General features: G+C 34.8%; 3 protein-coding genes across 3 annotated transcripts; 2 read left to right on the top strand and 1 right to left on the bottom strand.

Moving 5' to 3' along the window:
• Window positions 1-1,955: 1,955 nt before the first annotated feature.
• Window positions 1,956-2,869, bottom strand: LOC127084916 (protein translation factor SUI1 homolog). Its single transcript, XM_051025438.1, has 2 exons — window positions 2,714-2,869; window positions 1,956-2,555 (listed from the first exon to the last, which is right to left on the bottom strand). The coding sequence occupies exon 2, from the start codon at window positions 2,511-2,513 to the stop codon at window positions 2,175-2,177; it is 339 nt and encodes a 112-aa protein (XP_050881395.1). The 5' UTR covers window positions 2,514-2,555; window positions 2,714-2,869; the 3' UTR covers window positions 1,956-2,174.
• Window positions 2,870-11,716: 8,847 nt separating this feature from the next.
• LOC127080847 (uncharacterized) lies at window positions 11,717-12,196 on the top strand. The gene has a single exon (XM_051021136.1). It carries the CDS (start codon window positions 11,717-11,719, stop codon window positions 12,194-12,196), a length of 480 nt encoding a protein of 159 aa, XP_050877093.1.
• Window positions 12,197-14,977: 2,781 nt separating this feature from the next.
• On the top strand, window positions 14,978-15,631 carry LOC127080846 (uncharacterized mitochondrial protein AtMg00810-like). Its single transcript, XM_051021135.1, has one exon. It carries the CDS (start codon window positions 14,978-14,980, stop codon window positions 15,629-15,631), a length of 654 nt encoding a protein of 217 aa, XP_050877092.1.
• The last annotated feature ends 4,586 nt before the right edge of the window (window positions 15,632-20,217 follow it).

Raw genomic sequence — 20,217 nt, 5'->3', positions numbered from 1 at the left:
CTCTTCTATGTTTTGAACTTCACTTCTTTCATTATGTGTTTCGAGTTTATTTTTACTTGGGGCTTTATATTGACCTGAACATTCTTCCCACTCTAACTCGTCTTCCAAATTTTCAATGCTTTTTCTATCTTTTTTGGGCCACCAGTAAAGCTTAGGCTTTTATGTTGGACTTAGCCCACATCTTCTTCTGTGATCTCTTCATTATCTTAACCATTTACTCCTATTATTCCTCTCTCAACTCCTATTATGGGGCCACATGCCTCATTTTCCACCTCATATTGCTTGTTTTGCTTTGAACCAAAGTTATTATCGACTTTATATTTTACCGCGGGACTTTCATTCCCACTATTACCATATCTATCCAACATCTCTCTCTCTTTTTCTCATAAGAAGATTGTTTTATTTCTTTTTCTCTTAACTTTTATTTTATTCTTGAGCCCCTTAATTTCATTGATTGTGTACCTTGATTCCCGCATTAATTGATAAAATTCACTTTCAAACCTCTCTCTTTCTCTCTCTATTATTCCTCTTCTAAAGTTGCCATTAACGGAGGTATGAAAAAGGAATCTGAATCTTCATCGTTGGATTCTTCTTCAAGCTTTATCCCTTCTGACATGTATCTTTCCTTTTTTACATAAGAACACTCACATATTTCCTCTGTAATTCTTACTTTGAAGCTTTTATTATTGATATGAATTTCTACCACCTTGTTAACGAACTCTAATTTTGGTGTTCTGACAAACACCCTTGCCAAATCCAATCTCTACATTATTTCCGCTCATCGAGTTTAGCTTGATCAATCTACAAAAGAATATTAAAATAGAGAAGACTCTCCTCTTTCATGAATGGGAATCCCGTATATCCGACACTATATGTATCTCGTCCCTCCAACTTATTGAGGTTCCCGCTTTCTAGTGGTTAAAAATATGAATTTGTAGGTAGAAAGCGAGAACCTCGAGAAGTTGGAGGAGCGAGATGTATATAATGTCGCATATACAGAATTCCATAAATGAAAGAGGAGAGTCTGATCAAGCTAAATACGATAACAGAAAGAATACTCTAAGGGAGTATTGTTTTTAGAGTAATGATTTCTTCATTGACTATATCGTTTACGTTTCAAAGAATGTACCCATTTTTGGCCTACTCCATTTCATCCTCCTTAATGTTAATCGATATTCCATTCCATTGGTGTTCACCCGCTCCAATGTCATTGATGTTTGATTTTGCCAGCTGCTTGTTTTACCTCCCTTTCTCATACTCGGCCAAAACCTTGGTCCTTCCTCTACAAATATTTTTCTGTTTTCTTAAACATACTTTCTGCTACTAGCCTCTTCGGTTTCTTTTCATACTCTGCTATAGTTCTTCTGTCTCTGTGGTCTCTACTCGAACCAAATATCATTCATTTGTTTCTCTAACCATTCCTCATTTTTAATGCATGCATACCTTACAAAAGCAAAAATCCTCCATAGTTTGTTTCTCTTTTTGGTGATGTGAACATCTATGACCTTTTCCCATCTTTCAAACATTCTCTTCACTAATTTCTAAGTAATATTCTTGTGCGCTTGGACTCCCAGCTTGCCATCTCTCATAACTTGCCATCTCTCATGGTTTCTGTATATTTCTTTTTCTTATAGCAGAATCATCTAATGCTTTAATAGAAGAAAAATTAAGTGTTTCTTGAAAATGGATCAAGTATAAGTCTAGGGACTCTGTTTGTTGGTCCTGGTTTTCGCTCTCTTTTGGTAGCATCATGTTTAGGCCAATCTCTAGTTTTTATTTTTGTCATTTTAGTTTATGGGTTATGAGCAATTATAATTAGTTAGGAATTCTGGTTCTTCTTGTGGGTATAGGAGCGATTTTTAGTTTGTTTTTCTAATTTCTTACTGGCTTTGGATCAGCTGCTGGTCAATGACAGCCAGTGTATTGGGAAGTTCAAGAATAATTATTGCTTTAAATAACAGTATCAAGTCATTAAGTTTTATTATATTTGAAGTGTCTTTCATACATTCAAGTTCAGCCACAAAATCCATAGACTCAAACTATAAAACAAAACTAAAATCAAACCACACTTATTTCTTATTTAACCAAGACCAATCAGAGACTAAATCAAAACAAAAGACACTCCAAATTCAGCAACAACTTCAAATACCACAAGGTATAAATAACCAAATCCTTCAAAAACCATGAATCTTGATCTGATCCTTCCTCACAAGCCCAACCTGAACCAAGAAATTCGAAACTTTCTTCCTCTGATCGCCTTGAAGTTGAATAACTTTACCAAGCTCTTTATCCTGCACAACATTCCCGTTGCAACAAAACTCTTTCTTAAGATCCTTCAGAATCTTCTCGTAGCTGAACTCTTTCTTCAGTCCTTGAACCGTTGTTAAGCTCTTTTTTCCATTCCTTTGTTGAATTCGTATATGAACATACTCTTTCGCTCCAGGTGCATCCGATTCTATCGCTTCAGAAAATGGATCGAAGGGAGTTGGTACCTGAATTTCCAACTCAACCATGTACTTTACTTGATGGAAACTTGACAACACCGAAGAAAGCGACTGAAATGAAACAAATAATCAAAATCAGCAAAAAAACAAGAGACGGAAAAATTGATCGATTGAAAAAATTTGAACAAAACCCTAAAGTTCTAATACTAAAAATTAGAGGAACATGTAAAGGCTTCGAGATTGAAAAGAGATAGGAAAATGAACCAAACCTGAGACAAAAAAGGCTTTGAGAGACTTCGGAAAATCTGAATGAGAAATTATGAGGAAAGAAAGGAAGGATTTGGGGGTTTTATAGTGTGAGGTTGAGGCGGTGTGAGTCGTTGGCCACTAGTTTATGAACGGTTGAGATGAGGTTATGAGGACACGTGGAAGGTGATTAGAGAGGGTTTGGTAAATTGATTAAGCGTGCTTGGGTGGAAAGATAAGGAGTATCGTATTGTATTCTAATTTTGGATTATTTTTTTATAAAAGTTAGTAATTGTGTGTTATTGGTGGATGAAAAGAAGGTTCAAGAACGCGTAAGGTGTACGCTGACGGTGAAACGTGAAAGCTGTTTTGTCAAGCAACCTGTTGATCTTTGATAGTTGCATGCGTCAAAATCCAAGGAATAACTAAGGGTGTTTTTGGTAAACACAATTATTGGATGGTTTAGAGGTATTTTGGTAATTTTAATATAAAATTTTTTTTTAACTCTTTTATTTTTTAAAATTTTGGAATATATATATATATATATATATATATATATATATATATATATATATATATATATATATATTTAAATAGAAGACTAATATTTTACTTAAGTTTAAACTAATTTATACCCTCATTATTATTATTATTATTATTATTATTATTATTTATTATTATTATTATTATTATATAAAAAGTACTTTACATTTTAATTATTATTATAAAAATGAAGATTCATTTTTATTCTTGGGATTAATTACTATACATTGTCAGTGTAACAAGTTTTATACTGCCGATTCATCACCATCACCCATCAAATTTAATATTCAACGTCTAAAATTAACTGAGTGTGTAAAATCCTTTTACACTGTCAGTGTATTTCAATTAAATCCTTTATTCTTAATAAAAATAAAAATAGTATAATTTAAAATAAAATATAAAGATAAAAGCTCTAGCGATTTTGGGGCGAATTAGGGAAAATGAGTTGAAGTCGTGGTCGGTCGAGAAAATTGGCGACAACGACTCCTTCGGTGATGGTACATGTCTTATCACAATCACCTAACGTTTGACAGGAGTTCTTAGTAAAGCCATGGAATATTCAAGTCAACAATAAGAGGAATGTAGACAAGAGACAAACACGAATGGGACATCATCGACAACTTCGAGACCAACCAACAATATTATGAAGAAGCTATAACAAATACTAGAAGAGAATCAATAGGAGATGCTTGAAGAACAACATGAAGAAAATGGAAAACCGGAATCATGGGTGGACATTACCAAAGGTAACTGATTCTCTTCTAATGGAATTGAAAAAGATTAAATAATCTCAAGGATTGTGAATGGGAAAGTAGAGGTAATCATAGCGGAACAAGACATAACATCTGAAATGAAATAAAACACACTTATAATGTACATTCTATGGGAAAATCTATCAATGAATGTAGTTAAGAAATTCATGAACAATGTTTGGAATTTTGTATCCCTCCCTAAATTGTACTACAATGAAGAGGTATATTTCATTATATTATTCAAAACAAAAGCTGATAGGGATATAGTTCTTATGAGATGACCATATACAATAAACCACAAACATATGTTCCTGAAGGAGAATTGTCATCCAAGGCGCAGCGGAATTTAAAATTTTCTCCTTTAATGATCCTTACGAATGGGCATGATCAGTGATAGAATCGTTACCTCTTGTGGCGATTCAAACCTTTGGTGCAGATCTCTTGTAACAATTAAAACCTTTGATACAAATCCATGGAGTGATCACGAACGTTGAACGATGACAACGTCTCTACTCGGTCTACACGAACAGATTCCTTCAATCTCAGTGCTAGCTGGTACGAATGAAGGCTTTGAGTGAGAGAGAGAGAAACGAAATTCCAACTCTTCACTTGAGTTGAATCTCTGTGGAGTCATAATGCTTCTACCCAAGGGGTTCTATTTATAGAACCACTTGTGTGGGCTTCAAGCTAAAAAGCCCACTTAAGTGTATTTTGGCCCATATCTCATAATATGCCAAAATCACTTAAGTATTTGGTACCTTACCATATTTCGTATTCCACTTAAGTGCACCGTACCTTACGGTGTTCCTTAATTACTCTATTTCTCATCAATCCGTCCTTTGTGTGTGACCCTGTAGGTTTTCGCGACGTTGGCAATTATATTAAATCACGCATTTAACATAATAAACAGTGAGCGGTATCTAGCAACACATCACTGCTACCCAAGACACGAAAATATCATGTGATCTGACAAAACCTCCTGTGATAATAATTATGTGTATAATTAACCCTTTGCCCTTATGTCTATATTGAACACAAGGTATAGACCGTGTCACCCTTGTCCAGTTCAATATTGGGCCCATAGACATTTATCTTGTTACGCAGGATGGGCAAATTCCATCTAGGATACTCATGTCCCTCAGCATGCTTTGTGGAGTACCCATCAACTATCTTTATGGTTATCCAGTTACGGACAACGTTGGATCAACAATAAAGCACTCGACTCTACATCTAGGATCCATAGTGGTTTCAGGTCGAAGAGTGGTATACACTATTATCACCATGAGAATAACTTATGACACTTTGCATAACTTTCTATATAGTATTCTCATAGAGGGTCAATCCGGTATAAATATTACTCCTAATATTCATACCTAAGTTTAAGACTTGATAACTCTTTATCCATGATCCATGAGATGTGATCATCAGTCTACAAACATAATAGTCTTAATGCTTTAATGTTATCCCACTTCACACTAAAGCTCGACTGCAGATACTTTAAGAATAGTGTCCTTATGTTTAATGTGCTCTCATGATTAAGTCACACTTAATACATTAAACGGACTATCTATTCCAGGGAATTTATTAATCAACCATAATAAAGAAAATGCCTTTTATTATTAATAAATAATTTGATACAAGTACCAAAAGTATTGGCCTCTAGGGCTTACACCAACAGTTCCTACATGAATGAACCCCTAATTTCACCTTGAAAAATGATGTGCTTGGAGTTTTACCAATTTGGGTGATGTTTCCTCAACTTCCTTTAGTCTATTTAGGAAGAAGAGTATAGGAAAGATTGCAAGTGCCATTGGAAAGCCACTAATGACTGATGAATGTACAAAAAAATAATTAAGAGTGTCATATGTTAGAGTGATAATTGAAGTAGACATAAAAATTGAGCTGAAAAAGCATATTACCATAAGGGGCCCAAAAGGAAACAAGCTTACACAACTGGTGGAATATGAATGGGAATCACCCTTTTGCGCAATGTGTAAACATGTGGGACATGAATGCAAGGAGAAGCATATACATAAATAGAAGAAACAAATCTTAATTGAGAAGAAGACTAATATAGAGAAACCTGGCAAGAATAATATACAAACATAGGAAGAAGAGATAGCAATTGAGCTAAGAATTTAAGAGGAACAACATGAATGGACAATGATGGGATATTCCAACAAACACAAAGAAAAAAATAGGATGATTGAAGCTAAGAAGGAAAAATAATTAACTCTAGGATGTAGCAATGACTTTGAAGTGTTAAGGAATGAAGATGGTTCAGGGACATCTGAAAAACCAGGATGATCAGTTGGAATGTTAGAGATATGAATAAGAGAGCTAGAGACATTGAGATAATAACACATATCAAGAATGTAACAACCCGTATAATATATATCTAGAATAATATCATACAAGTGTTATTATTTGGTATTGACACAATAATAAGTGCCTATTGGCATCATTATACACACATGTTCAAACTAAAAACATGAATGACACATGTCATGTAATAAACCCTAAAAATAAAATCTAAGAACTATGTACAATATCTTCATTGTACACAACTACACAGCGGAAGATCACGATAATCATCGTCCCTTGAAACATCAGTAGATAGCTTCCCTTGAATTTAACCTGCAAGGAATACCTGAAAAATAACAACAATAATGGGATGAGATAATAATCTCAGTGAGTTCTCCTATCCTATGGGTCCACTCGGCTCTACAGGGTTTCTACTCAATTCTAACTCAAGTTTTCACCTTCCGTTACCGGTGCATCATTCGTACCTTGTAACTAGGACTTAAGTATCTAAGGGGTAATCGCAATGTATGGAAACATGTTACTTGAGTCCATCCACTCAACAAATCACTATTCGGATTCACGAGACATCGATCCCCAAACGGACTTACGTCTAAGCCAGGTCTGATTAATGCATACTCATATGATTCGACTTTCGCGGTGGATATCGGGTCCTCTATGAGTTTCAAACTCATTTCAAGCGACCGTCACCCGTATGGGACTCTAACCCACTTAGGGTATCTTTCATCGTATGAGACTCTAACCCACTTAGGTGTCCAACTTTCTCCCATGTCCGCCATGATTGGGGCTCAAACCCAATTGAGGCACGAATCATTGGTGTCACATCCCCACTTACCGCTTTACCTAAGCCTTTGAAGTGGTATGTGCACCATAAAAACTAATTCCGAATACGTGATTAATTCACAATAACAAATAGGACTTTTAGAGCAACGCTCCTCACCAAAATAGGGCTTTTGGAACAAAAGTTCCTTACCAAAAATATCAAACAAATTCTCCTGATATCATATCAATTCTCATGCATAAATCATACATGTCCCATACAAAGCATGTTAACGTATCGCTCTGTGACTACTTGTTCGTTGTACACACCACAGTACGATTACGTCCAAGCATCACAATCTAAATCATTTCATAACTTAAGTTATCTTTCTAAGTCATTTACCCAATATCCTCCTAGGTTTACCTCACTCATAAGTTTTAGTCATTTTATTGTGTAACCAATACAATCAACCAATCATGAGCTCTTAATAATTCATGCACGCACACAATTACCATAACCAACAACATGTATAGCATACATTAAAGTTCACAAAATGACATAACATGCTACAAGGTCCATAGGCAAGGTTATCACTCAATCCACCGCAATCTAACTCATTAATTGATCATTCTAACCTAGTCAGGATTCTAGGTTAAAACATACACAAACTCATATAAATTGACCGATTAATGTTAATCTAATGCATACACATCATGGTATAAGTTATAATGCATCCAAGGTGGTTTAGAAACATGAAATAAGTGGTTTTTGGCAAAAACAAGGCTGAACCAATAGATTGCATTTGGAGCCAATTGATTGCATGAAGTTTCTGTAACGTATTTTTCACAAAATTGACAGGACCAATCAATTGGCCTGCCATGTCAATCGATTGACATCACTAAAACTTTGTTTTTTCTTCACAGAAACATGAACCAATCAATTGGTTATGCAACTTTTCTACAACCAATCGATTGACACCTGCATAATCTCTAAAAATACTTCTTCTAAACATTCTTCCTTCCAAATTTAATCATACACACCCATCTTAAAACATATATTATCATGAATTCATGTGGTTAACCTCCATAACTTCAACAACAAAATACATAAACATCAAGCACTCAAAACAACAACTTCAACAACAACAACATGGTACCAACATATAGCATCAAAGAGAAGTATGAACACAATAATTTCATCATAGATTCACACAAATCATAACCCCCAAAACATAGATTATTTTCCCCCAAAGGCTAATTCCTATCTAGAACTCACCTTGAAGGTGAAGATGATGAAAATAGAGATGAAGTTGGTGATGATGATGAAGATAAGATGATGGTGGTGATGATGAAGATGACACCATCTTCATGTTCCTCCATGAGTTTCTTCTTCCCATTCTTTCTCTTCCCTCCTCTTCTCTCTTCTCTTCCTATTTCCTTTCTTTCTGATAACTCTCTTTCTCTCTTACCTACTCTTTCTACTCTTCGTAAACAAACCAACTATTAAACAAAAGCGGATAACGGACAAGAAAACAAACATTCTAATTACGCCACCATAATTAAATATCTGAAAAATGTTTGATTTGTTAAAATGTTGATTTAATTTCTATAATTTTGTCAAGAGAAGTTACCTCTTGGTAATTTCAAACTATAAATAAATTTTATACTAATAAATTTTTATAAATAAATGTTTAGTTACCTCTTCAATGCATTATTTTACAACTAACTTGTTTCATAATTAATATCAACTATTTATTGTTTGAGATTTTTACATTATCAAGAAAGGCTAAAAGAGAAATAAAAAAAATTATAATATATTAAAAGTAAAATAAAATAGAGAGCATCACCAAATATTTTATGTGAGAAGTTTATTAGGATTGTGATTCACTGCCCTCAATGGTGAGAAAACATATTCATGGTTGTTGAATCGAGATATCAGACAATTTATATTTTAAAATCACAGATATCTTATTATTTTTAAATTCAAATATATTATATTTGAATGGTATGATTTAGTTAAAACAGCTATAAATATCATGACCGTTGAATGGGACATTTGTTAAATGCAGTGAATTTAGTTTATATGTTTATATCTTAAGCCTATTAGGTTGATCATTTAAAACATAGTAAAGATGAAACTGGATCAATGCATTTAGCAAATACCGCAGTAAGAAACTTTTTCATGGACATAATAACACTTCGATATATACTATAGATGTCTATCACAAGTTACAGTTTTATGCTTGTCTTTTTGTAACTCCGAAATGCTAAGATCTATTTAATTGTAGTTAACACAATTAATATCAAACTTTTAACTTATAAATTGATCATACACATTTTTCAGTTTGCTACATGAAAATAGGAAGAAAAAAATATGGTTCAACTTTCCAAGTCTGCTTATGTTTTAATTATCATTATTTCTTTGTTTTTTACTTTAATTAATGGAGGAAGAAAGCCATACAGTGAGTCATTTCTTGATACTATTTTCAATTTTCTTATCATACACACACTATTTGATCTCCTATTAGTAATAATCAATTCTTTTTATTTGGTTTTGCAGTTCCATTTCTTTGCCTAATTGATGCTGATTGCTTTAACAAAGCGTGTCATCGTCCTTTGAAACCAAAGTGCGTTTGTTATAATTGTGAATGCAGATAATTTTGTTTTCGTGTCATAATGTTGGTATTTTTATAATTTCTCTCGCTTTTTGTTTCTATTACTTTTCAAATTATTTGACTACCTCAAAATTATCTTATTGTATTGTAAAAGTGTGGTTACATTGGTTTGCTTTTAGCAGATAGCGAAGAAAATAACGTGACTATAGAATTATATAGTTACTTAATAAATAAAGTCAATACTTAATTATGTTTTCTAGCTAAGCTCTTAAGTAAGAATCCTTATTCTTAACCTTGTTTAGAATTAAGGAAGAATCCTCATTTTTATGAGTTTAGTAAGAATATGTATTCTTGTTTAGCCTAAGTTACCAATGGTTTGTAATTTCGGTAGGGATAACAATTGTGTTCATCCTCACTCGGTACCTGAAAAAATTATCTATAATAAATAGGATAAAAATTTGCAAAATGGATACAGGCACGGGTACAAACAACTATCCAATAAAATAAATGAGTATGGGTGCGGGTACGAGTATTTTAATATCCAGTTCGCCCCATACCCGTGCGATATATATTTTTATTTTCATTATGTACACTTTTAATCTATCAAATTTATTAAATACACAACTATTAAATTTCTACGCATTTTAATATAAATATTTATTTATTTCTTAACTCAACAATAACATCCTTAAATTTTTTAAATATTGTTAAAAAATTAAAATGACATGATAAATTATAATTGATCAATCATTTTCTATTAAAAATGCGGATAAACAGATATGGGTATGGGTGCCTAAGTATCCATAGGGTCTGGGTACGGGTATGGGAACACACGATGGTGCCCACGTGGATATGTGCTCGGGTACGAGAATTTTTTCAAACTACGAGTTTGGGGACAGATACTATAGTACTCTGTCTAGACCCAGTAGTTTGATTAGCCCAAGGGGTTCCAAATTCAAACTACGAGAATTTTTTCAAACTACGGGTTAGGGGCACCACTCTTTTGATTAGCCCAAGGCACCCAAATTTCATGTTTGATTCATTATCATATCCTTGTCCTCTCACATTATTAATATCTAGACCGAGAGTTTCCAATACATTTTGTAATTACTCAAACAATCTTTGACCTGTTGTGTCATAAACTTTCAAAAATTATACAAAAAATTCTTCAATTTTTATTGGACTTTTAGAAACATCCACACAATGTATAATGAGAGTCATTTGTTCTTGATGAGTTACATCAAGAGTACAATCAAGAATCACAGAAAAAAATTTGCTTCTTTGATTTTTTTGACTATTACACTTTTGACTTCATTACCTAACATGTTAATTAATTCATTTTGAATCTTATGACTAAGATAATGATAATGGAATTCATTATTCTTAGTACGTTCAAAATGTTTTTGCATGACATGATCTCATTCAGCAATCATTTCAACAAGAGAAAGAAAGTTTTCATTGTTTTCCACATTAATCCTCTCATTTTTTCCACGAAATGTTAAAATTTTCTCAGCTAGATATCTAGTAACATAAACTATCCTAAGTAAGACATCCTTCCAATGCCTTTTTTCATTTCTTATAAGCTCTTGAAGATGTTTATCAATTGTTATATTTTTCTTAAATCTAATTTGTAAGTCAATTCATTTACTCATGAAAGACATGTGTGCACCGCTTGATTCATGTTCTTTAAGCATTTCATAAATATGTTTCCAATCATTAAAACCTTCATTTGCTAAGTGATTCTGATAGACCAGAATATTTGTTAGAATATTCTTGTAATAACATCTGTATCTTTTCCATTCATAGAATAGGCAGTACCTTCCTAATCTATTTTAAGCAAATAATTGATGTATAGTTAAGAGGCTTCTATATTGGTCACACATGATCATTGTACATATATGGATACAGATTAATGAAAACAGCAGGAAAACAATTCCTTTCATGGTATCAAGAGACCTAGGTTGCCCCGCTTAGCCTCTCAACCTTCTGTTACACGAATTTTTTTTCTTCTTCTTTCTTTCTCTACTCACTAATCATGTCAATCCCAACCGATGTGGTAACTCCTCCACCACAATCGTCTTCACCACCAAAGAACCCTTTCCATCCGGCTCTCCCCGTAACCAACATCAAGAACCACATCCTTATTGTTCTTGAGATGGAAAACGTTCAATTTGGTACGTGGGTTGAACTTTTCAAAATCCATGCTCGATCTCATAAGGTTCTTCATCACATCATTCCTCCAGCACCAGGCAAGGAAAAGAAGACACCTGAAACCGATGATGAGCAGGGGTTGTGGGCGACTCTTGATGCAACAGCTCTACAGTGGATTTATTCCACTATCTCCGGCGATCTTTTGGCTACCATCATTGAACCAGAATCCACTGCCATGGAGGCTTGGAATCGATTGACCAACATCTTCCAGGACAATGAAAACGCTCGTGCAGTCACTCTCGAGCAGGAGTTTTCATCCGTTCGCATGGAAGATTTTCCCACCGCTTCCGCTTACTGTCAGTGACTCAAAACACTTTCTGACCAATTGAAGAACGTTGGAGCCCCTGTCTCTAATCAGCAACTCGTTCTCCAACTTGTTTCCGATCTCACTGATGTATACAATGGGGTCGGTACACTAATTCGGCAAAGCAACCCTCTTCCACAATTTTATCAGGCCCGCTCTATGCTTACTCTTGAAGAAGCCGGTCTAATTAAGATGGCGGCTACCGGCGCACAGGCTGCCATGATTGGGACACAACCAAAGGATGTTACTGAACCCTCCTTCTATAATGATAATCGCGGCGGCAAGAAGAATAACAGCCGAAATTCTGCTCATAAAAACCGAAACAGTTACGGTAGAAACAGCGGACGTGGTCAACGTGGCGGCGGACGTGGTGGTGGTCAACCGTCCCTACAAGCCAACACCTCACAGTGGCAGTCTCCTCCCCCTCCTTGGCAGCAGTATCAATGGGGTTGGATGTCACCACCATGGGGACTCCCTCCTTGCCCATATCCGTCTTCTCAATGGACTCGCCCAAGTGGTCCTCCAAAGCAACCAGGACTATTAGGTCCACGTCCGCAAGCCTATGCAGTCAGCACTCCTTCTCTAGCACCCACGGATATTGAAGCCGCAATGCACACCATGTCCCTCAATCCTCCCGATGGCCAGTGGTATATGGATACTGGAGCAACCTCTCATATGACGGCATCACAAGGTAATCTCTCGTCTTATTCTAATATGAGTAATTCAAATCAAAATATTATTGTTGGTAGTGGACAACAAATTCCAATCCGTGGTTATGGACAATCAACCATTTCCACATCTCCAAAACCTTTAAAACTACAAAATGTCCTACATGCTTCGCAAATTATTAAAAATTTAATTTATGTGCGATGTCTCACTATTGACAATAATGTTTCTATTACTTTTGACCCTTTTGGATTCTCTGTGAATGATTTTCAGACGGGGATGCCACTAATGAGATGTGATAGTATCGGGGATCTTTATCCCATCACGAATAATTATTCAGTCTCCCATCCATCCACTTTTGCAGCTCTTACTTCCAGTTTATGGCACAACCGTTTAGGACACCCGGGTTCATCTGTTTTGCGATCTCTTAGCAAAAATAAGTTCATTGGTTGTAACAATTTAATTTCAAAATCGGTTTGTGACTCTTGTGTCTTTGGGAAGCATATTAAATTGCCATTTTATGCTTCTCAATCTCATACTTTAATGCCTTTCGATATTATGCACAGCAATTTATGGACTTCTCCTATTTTAAGCACAGTTGGGCATAAATATTATGTTTTATTCTTGGATGATTACTCTAATTTTTTGTGGACTTTTCCTATTAGCAAAAAATCTGAAGTCTACTCTATGTTTTCATCCTTGACTTCTCTCATTAAAACTCAATTTGATAAAACCATCAAATGTTTTCAATGTGACAATGGACGTGAATTTGACAATGAGTCTTTCAGAAAATATTGCGATGCTAATGGTCTTATTTTTCGTTTCTCTTGCCCGCATACTTCTTCTCAAAATGGTAAAGCGGAACAAAAAATACGCACCATAAATAACAAGATTCGCACTCTCCTTGTCCATTCTTCCATGCCCACTTCTTTTTGGCATCATGCTCTTCAAATGGCAACTTACTTGTTAAATATTCTCCCACATAAATCTCTTAATCACAAGTCACCTACTCAGATTTTATATCACCGGGATCCCACTTATGCACACCTCCGAGTTTTTGGTTGTTTATGCTATCCACTGTTTCCTTCTACCAGTATCCATAAATTACAACCTCGCTCTACCCTGTGTGTTTTCTTGGGCTACCCGTCCAATCATAGAGGATATAAATGTTATGATTTGTCAAACAGAAAAATAATTATTTCACGGCATGTAGTTTTTGATGAAACTTAATTTCCCTTTTCTAAGCTACATTTACCCTTTAATAATGCATATGATCTCTTTGATGATACTTTACATCCTTTCCGCATACATCACTGGAAAAATCAAACTTTGCAACACATTGCAGCCAACCCTCCAGCCACAAGCCAAACTACTTCCCCAAACAATAACCATGTTCCGCACACCATCATCCCAACCGACCCACCTCCAACAAATGACCAGCCAACTCACCAAATCAAAAGGACCATAACAACACGAAGCATGCGTGGCATTTCAAAATCCAAACGTATGTTCAACCTATCTGCCTCGGCCAATGACCTCTTACCCTCTCCCGTTCCAAAAAATCCACATTTAGCCTTGTCCGACCCACATTGGAAATCTGCCATGCAGGAAGAATTTGATGCTCTTATTAAAAATAAGACGTGGGATTTGGTCCCACGACCTTGTGATATTAATATTATTCGCTCTATGTGGATTTTTCGTCATAAAAAGAAATCTAACGGTTCTTTTGAGCGTTATAAGGCTCGTCTTGTTGGTGATGGCAGGTCTCAAAAAGCTGGAGTAGATTGTGATGAAACATTCAGCCCTGTGGTTAAACCAGCAACTATCCGGATGGTTCTCAGCATTGCCTTATCAAACTCATGGCTCATTCATCAGTTAGATGTCCAGAACGCCTTTTTACACGACAATCTTCATGAGACGGTCTATATGCATCAGCCCATGGGTTTCCGCGATCATGTTCACCCGGACTACGTCTGTCTTCTAAAAAAATCATTATACGGCCTCAAACAGGCACCTCGAGCATGGTACCAATGATTTGCTGACTATGTCTCCACTGTAGGCTTTCATCACAGCAAAACCGACCATTCCTTATTCATCTACCGCAAAGGCACGAACATGGCATACATTCTTCTATATGTCGATGACATCATTCTCACCACATCCAGTGATGATCTTCGGAAATTCATCATGATGCTCCTTGCTTCAGAATTTGCCATGAAGGATTTGGGCCCTCTTAGCTATTTTCTAGGCATTGCAGTAACCAGACATACAGGTGGTATCTTTCTTTGTCAGAAAAATTATGCAGCAGAGATCATTGATCGGGTCGGCATGTCATCTTGCAAATCGTCTGCCCCACTTGTTGACACCAAACAAAAACTCAGTGTCTCATCAGGTGTTCCGCTTGAGGACCCCACTCATTATCGGAGCCTTGCAGGTGCTTTGCAGTATCTCACATTCACTCGACCAGATATTTCATATGTTGTCCAGCAGATATGCCTCCACATGCATGCTCCGAAAACAAAACATATGAATGCTCTAAAACGCATTCTGCGTTACCTACAAGGCACTCTGCATTTCGGCTTACATTTGTACCCTTCATCCATCTCTAGTCTTACTTCCTACACTGATGCGGATTGGGGTGGTTGTCCTGACACAAGGCGCTCAACATCTGGTTACTGTGTCTTTCTTGGTGATAATCTTATCTCGTGGTCATCTAAACGACAACATACTCTCTCCCGTTCTAGTGCTGAAGCTGAATATAGAGGGTAGCCAACGTCGTGTCCGAGTCATGCTGGATTCGAAATCTTCTCCTGGAACTACATTTTTTGATCCCAAAAGCCACGTTGGTGTATTGTGACAATGTCAGTGTCATATACCTCCCCGGCAACCCCGTTCGACACCAACGGACGAAGCACATCGAGATGGATATTCACTTTGTTTGCGAGAAGGTGGCTCGCGGTCAAGCTCGAGTTCTTCATATCCCATCACGTCATCAAATTGCTGACATATTTACTAAAGGGCTCCCGCGCATACTTTTTGATGATTTGCGGACCAGTCTCAACGTACGGGAACCTCCCGCTTCCACTGCGGGGGTGTGATAGACCAGAATATTTGTTAGAATATTCTTGTAATAACATTTGTATCTTTTCCATTCATAGAATAGGCAGTACCTTCCTAATCTATTTTAAGCAAATAATTGATGTATAGTTAAGAGGCTTCTATATTGGTCACACATGATCATTGTACATATATGGATACAGATTAATGAAAACAGCAGGAAAACAATTCCTTTCAGATTCATTCTACAACTTGTACCAAATAACTTACAGTAAAAACAAAAAAAAAACTATATTCAATTCTTTAGAATAAACAAGTCAATTCCTATCTTTCTCTTCTCCATTAGAATAATAACAGATATAACATGATGATGAAAAATGTCCACCAGAAGTATCTTTAGGACCATTCACAATTGACACATCTTTTTTAGGATGATTTCTTAGTAATTCATCCCTTAAATTATTGTTTGGCACTTACAGTAGGCACTTATGATTTTCCAATTTTCTTGTTGAATTAATGGTCGACACTTATGCTTTTCTAGAGAGATGGAGAGATTAAAATTAGATTGAGATTTGAGAATTAGAAAGAAGACAAATTCATAAACTAGGTTAAAGTTTTGTGACTTTTGAGTCTTAATAAAGAGTTAGAAAACTGACTTTTTAATGATTCATATTCCCCATCATTATATCAATTTTAGTGCCCCAATTAGACTCTTTAATTGCTAAAATTATGGATATATCAACTGATTTTATTTTAGGGAAATTAATTACTTTAATTCTACTCTATATTTTATTTAAAGGAAATTACATTTATTTATTAATTTTGACTTTGCAGTGTCCCTATAATTTTGTTAGTCAGTATTTTTTTTTAAATTATAGCAAGTATTTTCATAATAGAAAATTCTCTTTTAATATATATATATATATATATATATATATATATATAGGTATAAAAAAATTTGGTGCCCCTAAAATTATGGTGCATTAGGCTCCCGCCCCGCGAGCTTGTGCTCAGAGCCACCTCTGCCCAGACCCGGTCCATTGTCATCCATAAGGATCGGTTTTAAGAGTCAACTTTATTCAACAGGGAGAGGGACAGGAGAGGGAATTTAATGGGGAGGGAGGAAGACATTTTAATTAAATATATATTTAGTTAAAAAGAGAAAGAGAGAAGATATTTTCAATTACATATATCTGCTTCGCAAAAGGAAGAGAAAAAAAAATTAAAACTAATTTACCTCTTATTGTTGTAAATAGTACAACATTTCTATTTAGTAAAACCAATTCTAAATAAAAAAAGTTTTGAGTAAGTCTCACCAAATAAAACCTTATTTATTCATAAACAACACAAATAATCAAACATAAAAATTATTATCACTTGTTTTTTTCTTAAATTTGGGCTCTAAATTAAATAGAATCTTAAATTTGATTATTTTTTATACTTTTTACTAAAATAAAAAAATGTCAAATAGTAAAAATAAAGATTATATTCATAATTTTTAGAAGTTTTTTATTGTCCGAACAAAATTAGGGCACTGCAATAACTTACTAGTTTATTCATTTTTAGCAACTTCTAAGTTAAGGGGTCATACAGATGCCCTTAGATGTACTTTTGGCATATGAATGATGTTATGAATGTTGTATTAGTATATTTGTAAAAGGCCTACAAGGGGTGGTGTAGGAAGTTCTCTAAGGAGAGTCGACATAATATATCGCCTATGCCATCTTCCTAGCCACCCATTTATTTGAACAATCGTCTGTCATTTAGTTGTGGCACCAATTTCCTATATCACCCGCCTTCTATGAAAACATGGGGATGATGTTCCCTATCCATAATGACACAAGAGAGGAAGTAAAAAATAAGAAGGCATGTTCTCCAGAATAATATGGGAGTTAACTGCCCACATCCCATGCTTTTGAGAGTGTGTATTACTTTGTTGGAGACAAAGATCTTTGCCCAAAGGACTCCTATAAAAACCTCAAACCTAAAGTTGAAAGGAACATTCAATTTTACCCGAAAATACCAGTATACTGAGTGATTAATCAATAAGTGATCAAAGTTTAGCAAGTTATCCATATACTTGTCATCATCATGGTTTTGATGATGACACTCACAATTTAAAGATGAATTTAGTGAAAAATCGTGAAGATGACTTTGATGACAACAACACATAAAGATAAGCAAGTGTTAAAACTATTTGAAGCAAACAAAGATGCATAAGATAATTGATCAAACTCTTCTTCTAAATAAAGCCGAAGAGTTAGGATTTAGTGATCACTATGATATCCTCTGATGACGAGATCCTACTTGTAGATATCTCAAGCCTTATCTACAAAAATAATCAAGTGAGGTGCCTATATGATTGGTGTATCTAGCAAAATCCTTAAAGCTTCAGAGTGTGAAAGACAGGTAGTGTGAAAGTTCGTCTGATCATATCTGACTGGTAAGTGTTTTGTAAAAACACAAGGGTGTTTTCGTAAAAGAATATGGTTAACTCACGCACTCACTAAAATTCATTTTGAAGCCTTTATTTTTCAAAGAAAAACACCTAAAATTACATTTAAGCCTAGTTAGATGATTTCGAAACTGTCAGAATGATTAGGACATGTTTTTTGAAATGTCTAATTGATTAAACCATATACCCAATCAATTAGATAATAGAAAATAAGTATATAATCAATTATGATAGCATCTTAATGATGAGCAACTAATCTCTATCTAATCCTTCTAAAATGGGTTAAACTAGTTGATTTTTTATGTCATCTAATCGATTACATTAAAGACCTAATCGATTAGGTAATTAATTTTTCCCATTGATCGTTTCCTTTTATGAGTCATACAATAACCTATAAATAGAGAGCTTCCTTTATTTTTTTCCACATCCATAAATGTGATCTCTCTCTCTCTATCACACACACACACACACACACACACACACTCACACACTCTCTCTCTAAAATATTTTCTCTTTCTCTCACATAAATTTAGTCATATTACTTTGAGAAAGGTTCCTATGTTTAAGTGAGGAAGTTATTCTAGAAAGAGTAATATTGTAAATTCACCAAGATTTTTTTCCTCTTGAGTGAATCTTTCTCTCACATATATCATTTATTTTGATTTAAAAAATAAATAAATAGGAAAAAATGAATAAAAAACGAACGCGTGAATATGCGAAAAAATAAAATGAATGTACTAAAATAATCTACGCGATATATAGTTCAGTAAAACAAAGATTCGTGAATTAAATCTCGCAGTTAAAAATACCTAGATGAAAAGGCTTAGATTGATCAAAATGCAAGCGCACACAGATGCGAGAAAATTGAACGAGCACACCAAAATGTCCTACCCAACATGTAGATCAATAAAACATACAATTGCAGGCCCGAACTTGAAATTTTTCACTTGTTAATTTTACACACGATTAAAAATTGCTTCAACCAATCTGTCTGTAAAACCAAAATTTTATTTTGGTTGACTTTTTGGAATTTATGCCTACATAAATGAATGACATGATATGAAAATGATGCAAATGTCATGATAAATGAATAAATTTATTGATCTAGGGGGAATTAGGGTATGACAACTACCTCTATTTAAGTATCTTCGACCAGAGAATATGAAGAATGCCAACCGTCATATAATCGCAGTGGAATATAGTTAAATACTAAAAACCTAAATTTTGTCCCTTAGAGAGATGATATGATATGAGATGGTATGAGTTTTATGCAAGATTTTTCTTGCTGGGGATATGAAATGTGACGAAGACTATTTGGGGATTACGAAGATGACTGATAAATGAGGTATGTTAGGGGTTAAACAAGGTAAGGTGAAAAGAATCACCGAGGATACTTTGAGAAAAATGGTCAGTTCTGGCTTCTCACAGAACGAACCAAGTACATCTGATAATATTTGTAATAAAAAGGCAAGTTATTGATTCTCACAGAGCAAAAGGTGGGTTATGGATTCTCACTTAACAAAGGTGAACATGTTGAAAGGTTATGGATTCTCACAGAATGAAGTGAAGGGTTACATATTCTCACATAACAAAGAGAACATGTTTCGACTTCTCAAAGAACAAAAATAGGTAGGTTAATGATTATCATGTAACAAATATAAAAATATGTCCCGGTTTTTCACACAACAAGGAATGTAGGTTATGACTTCTCACATAACAAATATGATAAAATTCTGGATTCTCACAAAACAATAATGATGAGTTACGACTTCTCACATAACAAAAATGATAAGTTATGGCATCTCAAATAATAAAGATGGGTTGGTTATAGATTCTCACGTAA

Source organism: Lathyrus oleraceus, chromosome 5 (assembly GCF_024323335.1).
Source record: "Lathyrus oleraceus cultivar Zhongwan6 chromosome 5, CAAS_Psat_ZW6_1.0, whole genome shotgun sequence".
Taxonomy (NCBI): Eukaryota; Viridiplantae; Streptophyta; class Magnoliopsida; order Fabales; family Fabaceae; genus Lathyrus; species Lathyrus oleraceus.
The sequence above is the reverse complement of the archived record's forward strand: the minus strand, read 5'-3'. Positions and strand labels throughout refer to the sequence as shown.

Excerpts from the sequence above, each read along its gene's own strand:
- LOC127080846 (XM_051021135.1), top strand. The coding sequence starts at position 14,978 with ATGGCATACATTCTTCTATATGTCGATGACATCATTCTCACCACATCC.
- LOC127080847 (XM_051021136.1), top strand. The coding sequence starts at position 11,717 with ATGTCAATCCCAACCGATGTGGTAACTCCTCCACCACAATCGTCTTCA.
- LOC127084916 (XM_051025438.1), bottom strand. The coding sequence starts at position 2,513 with ATGGTTGAGTTGGAAATTCAGGTACCAACTCCCTTCGATCCATTTTCT.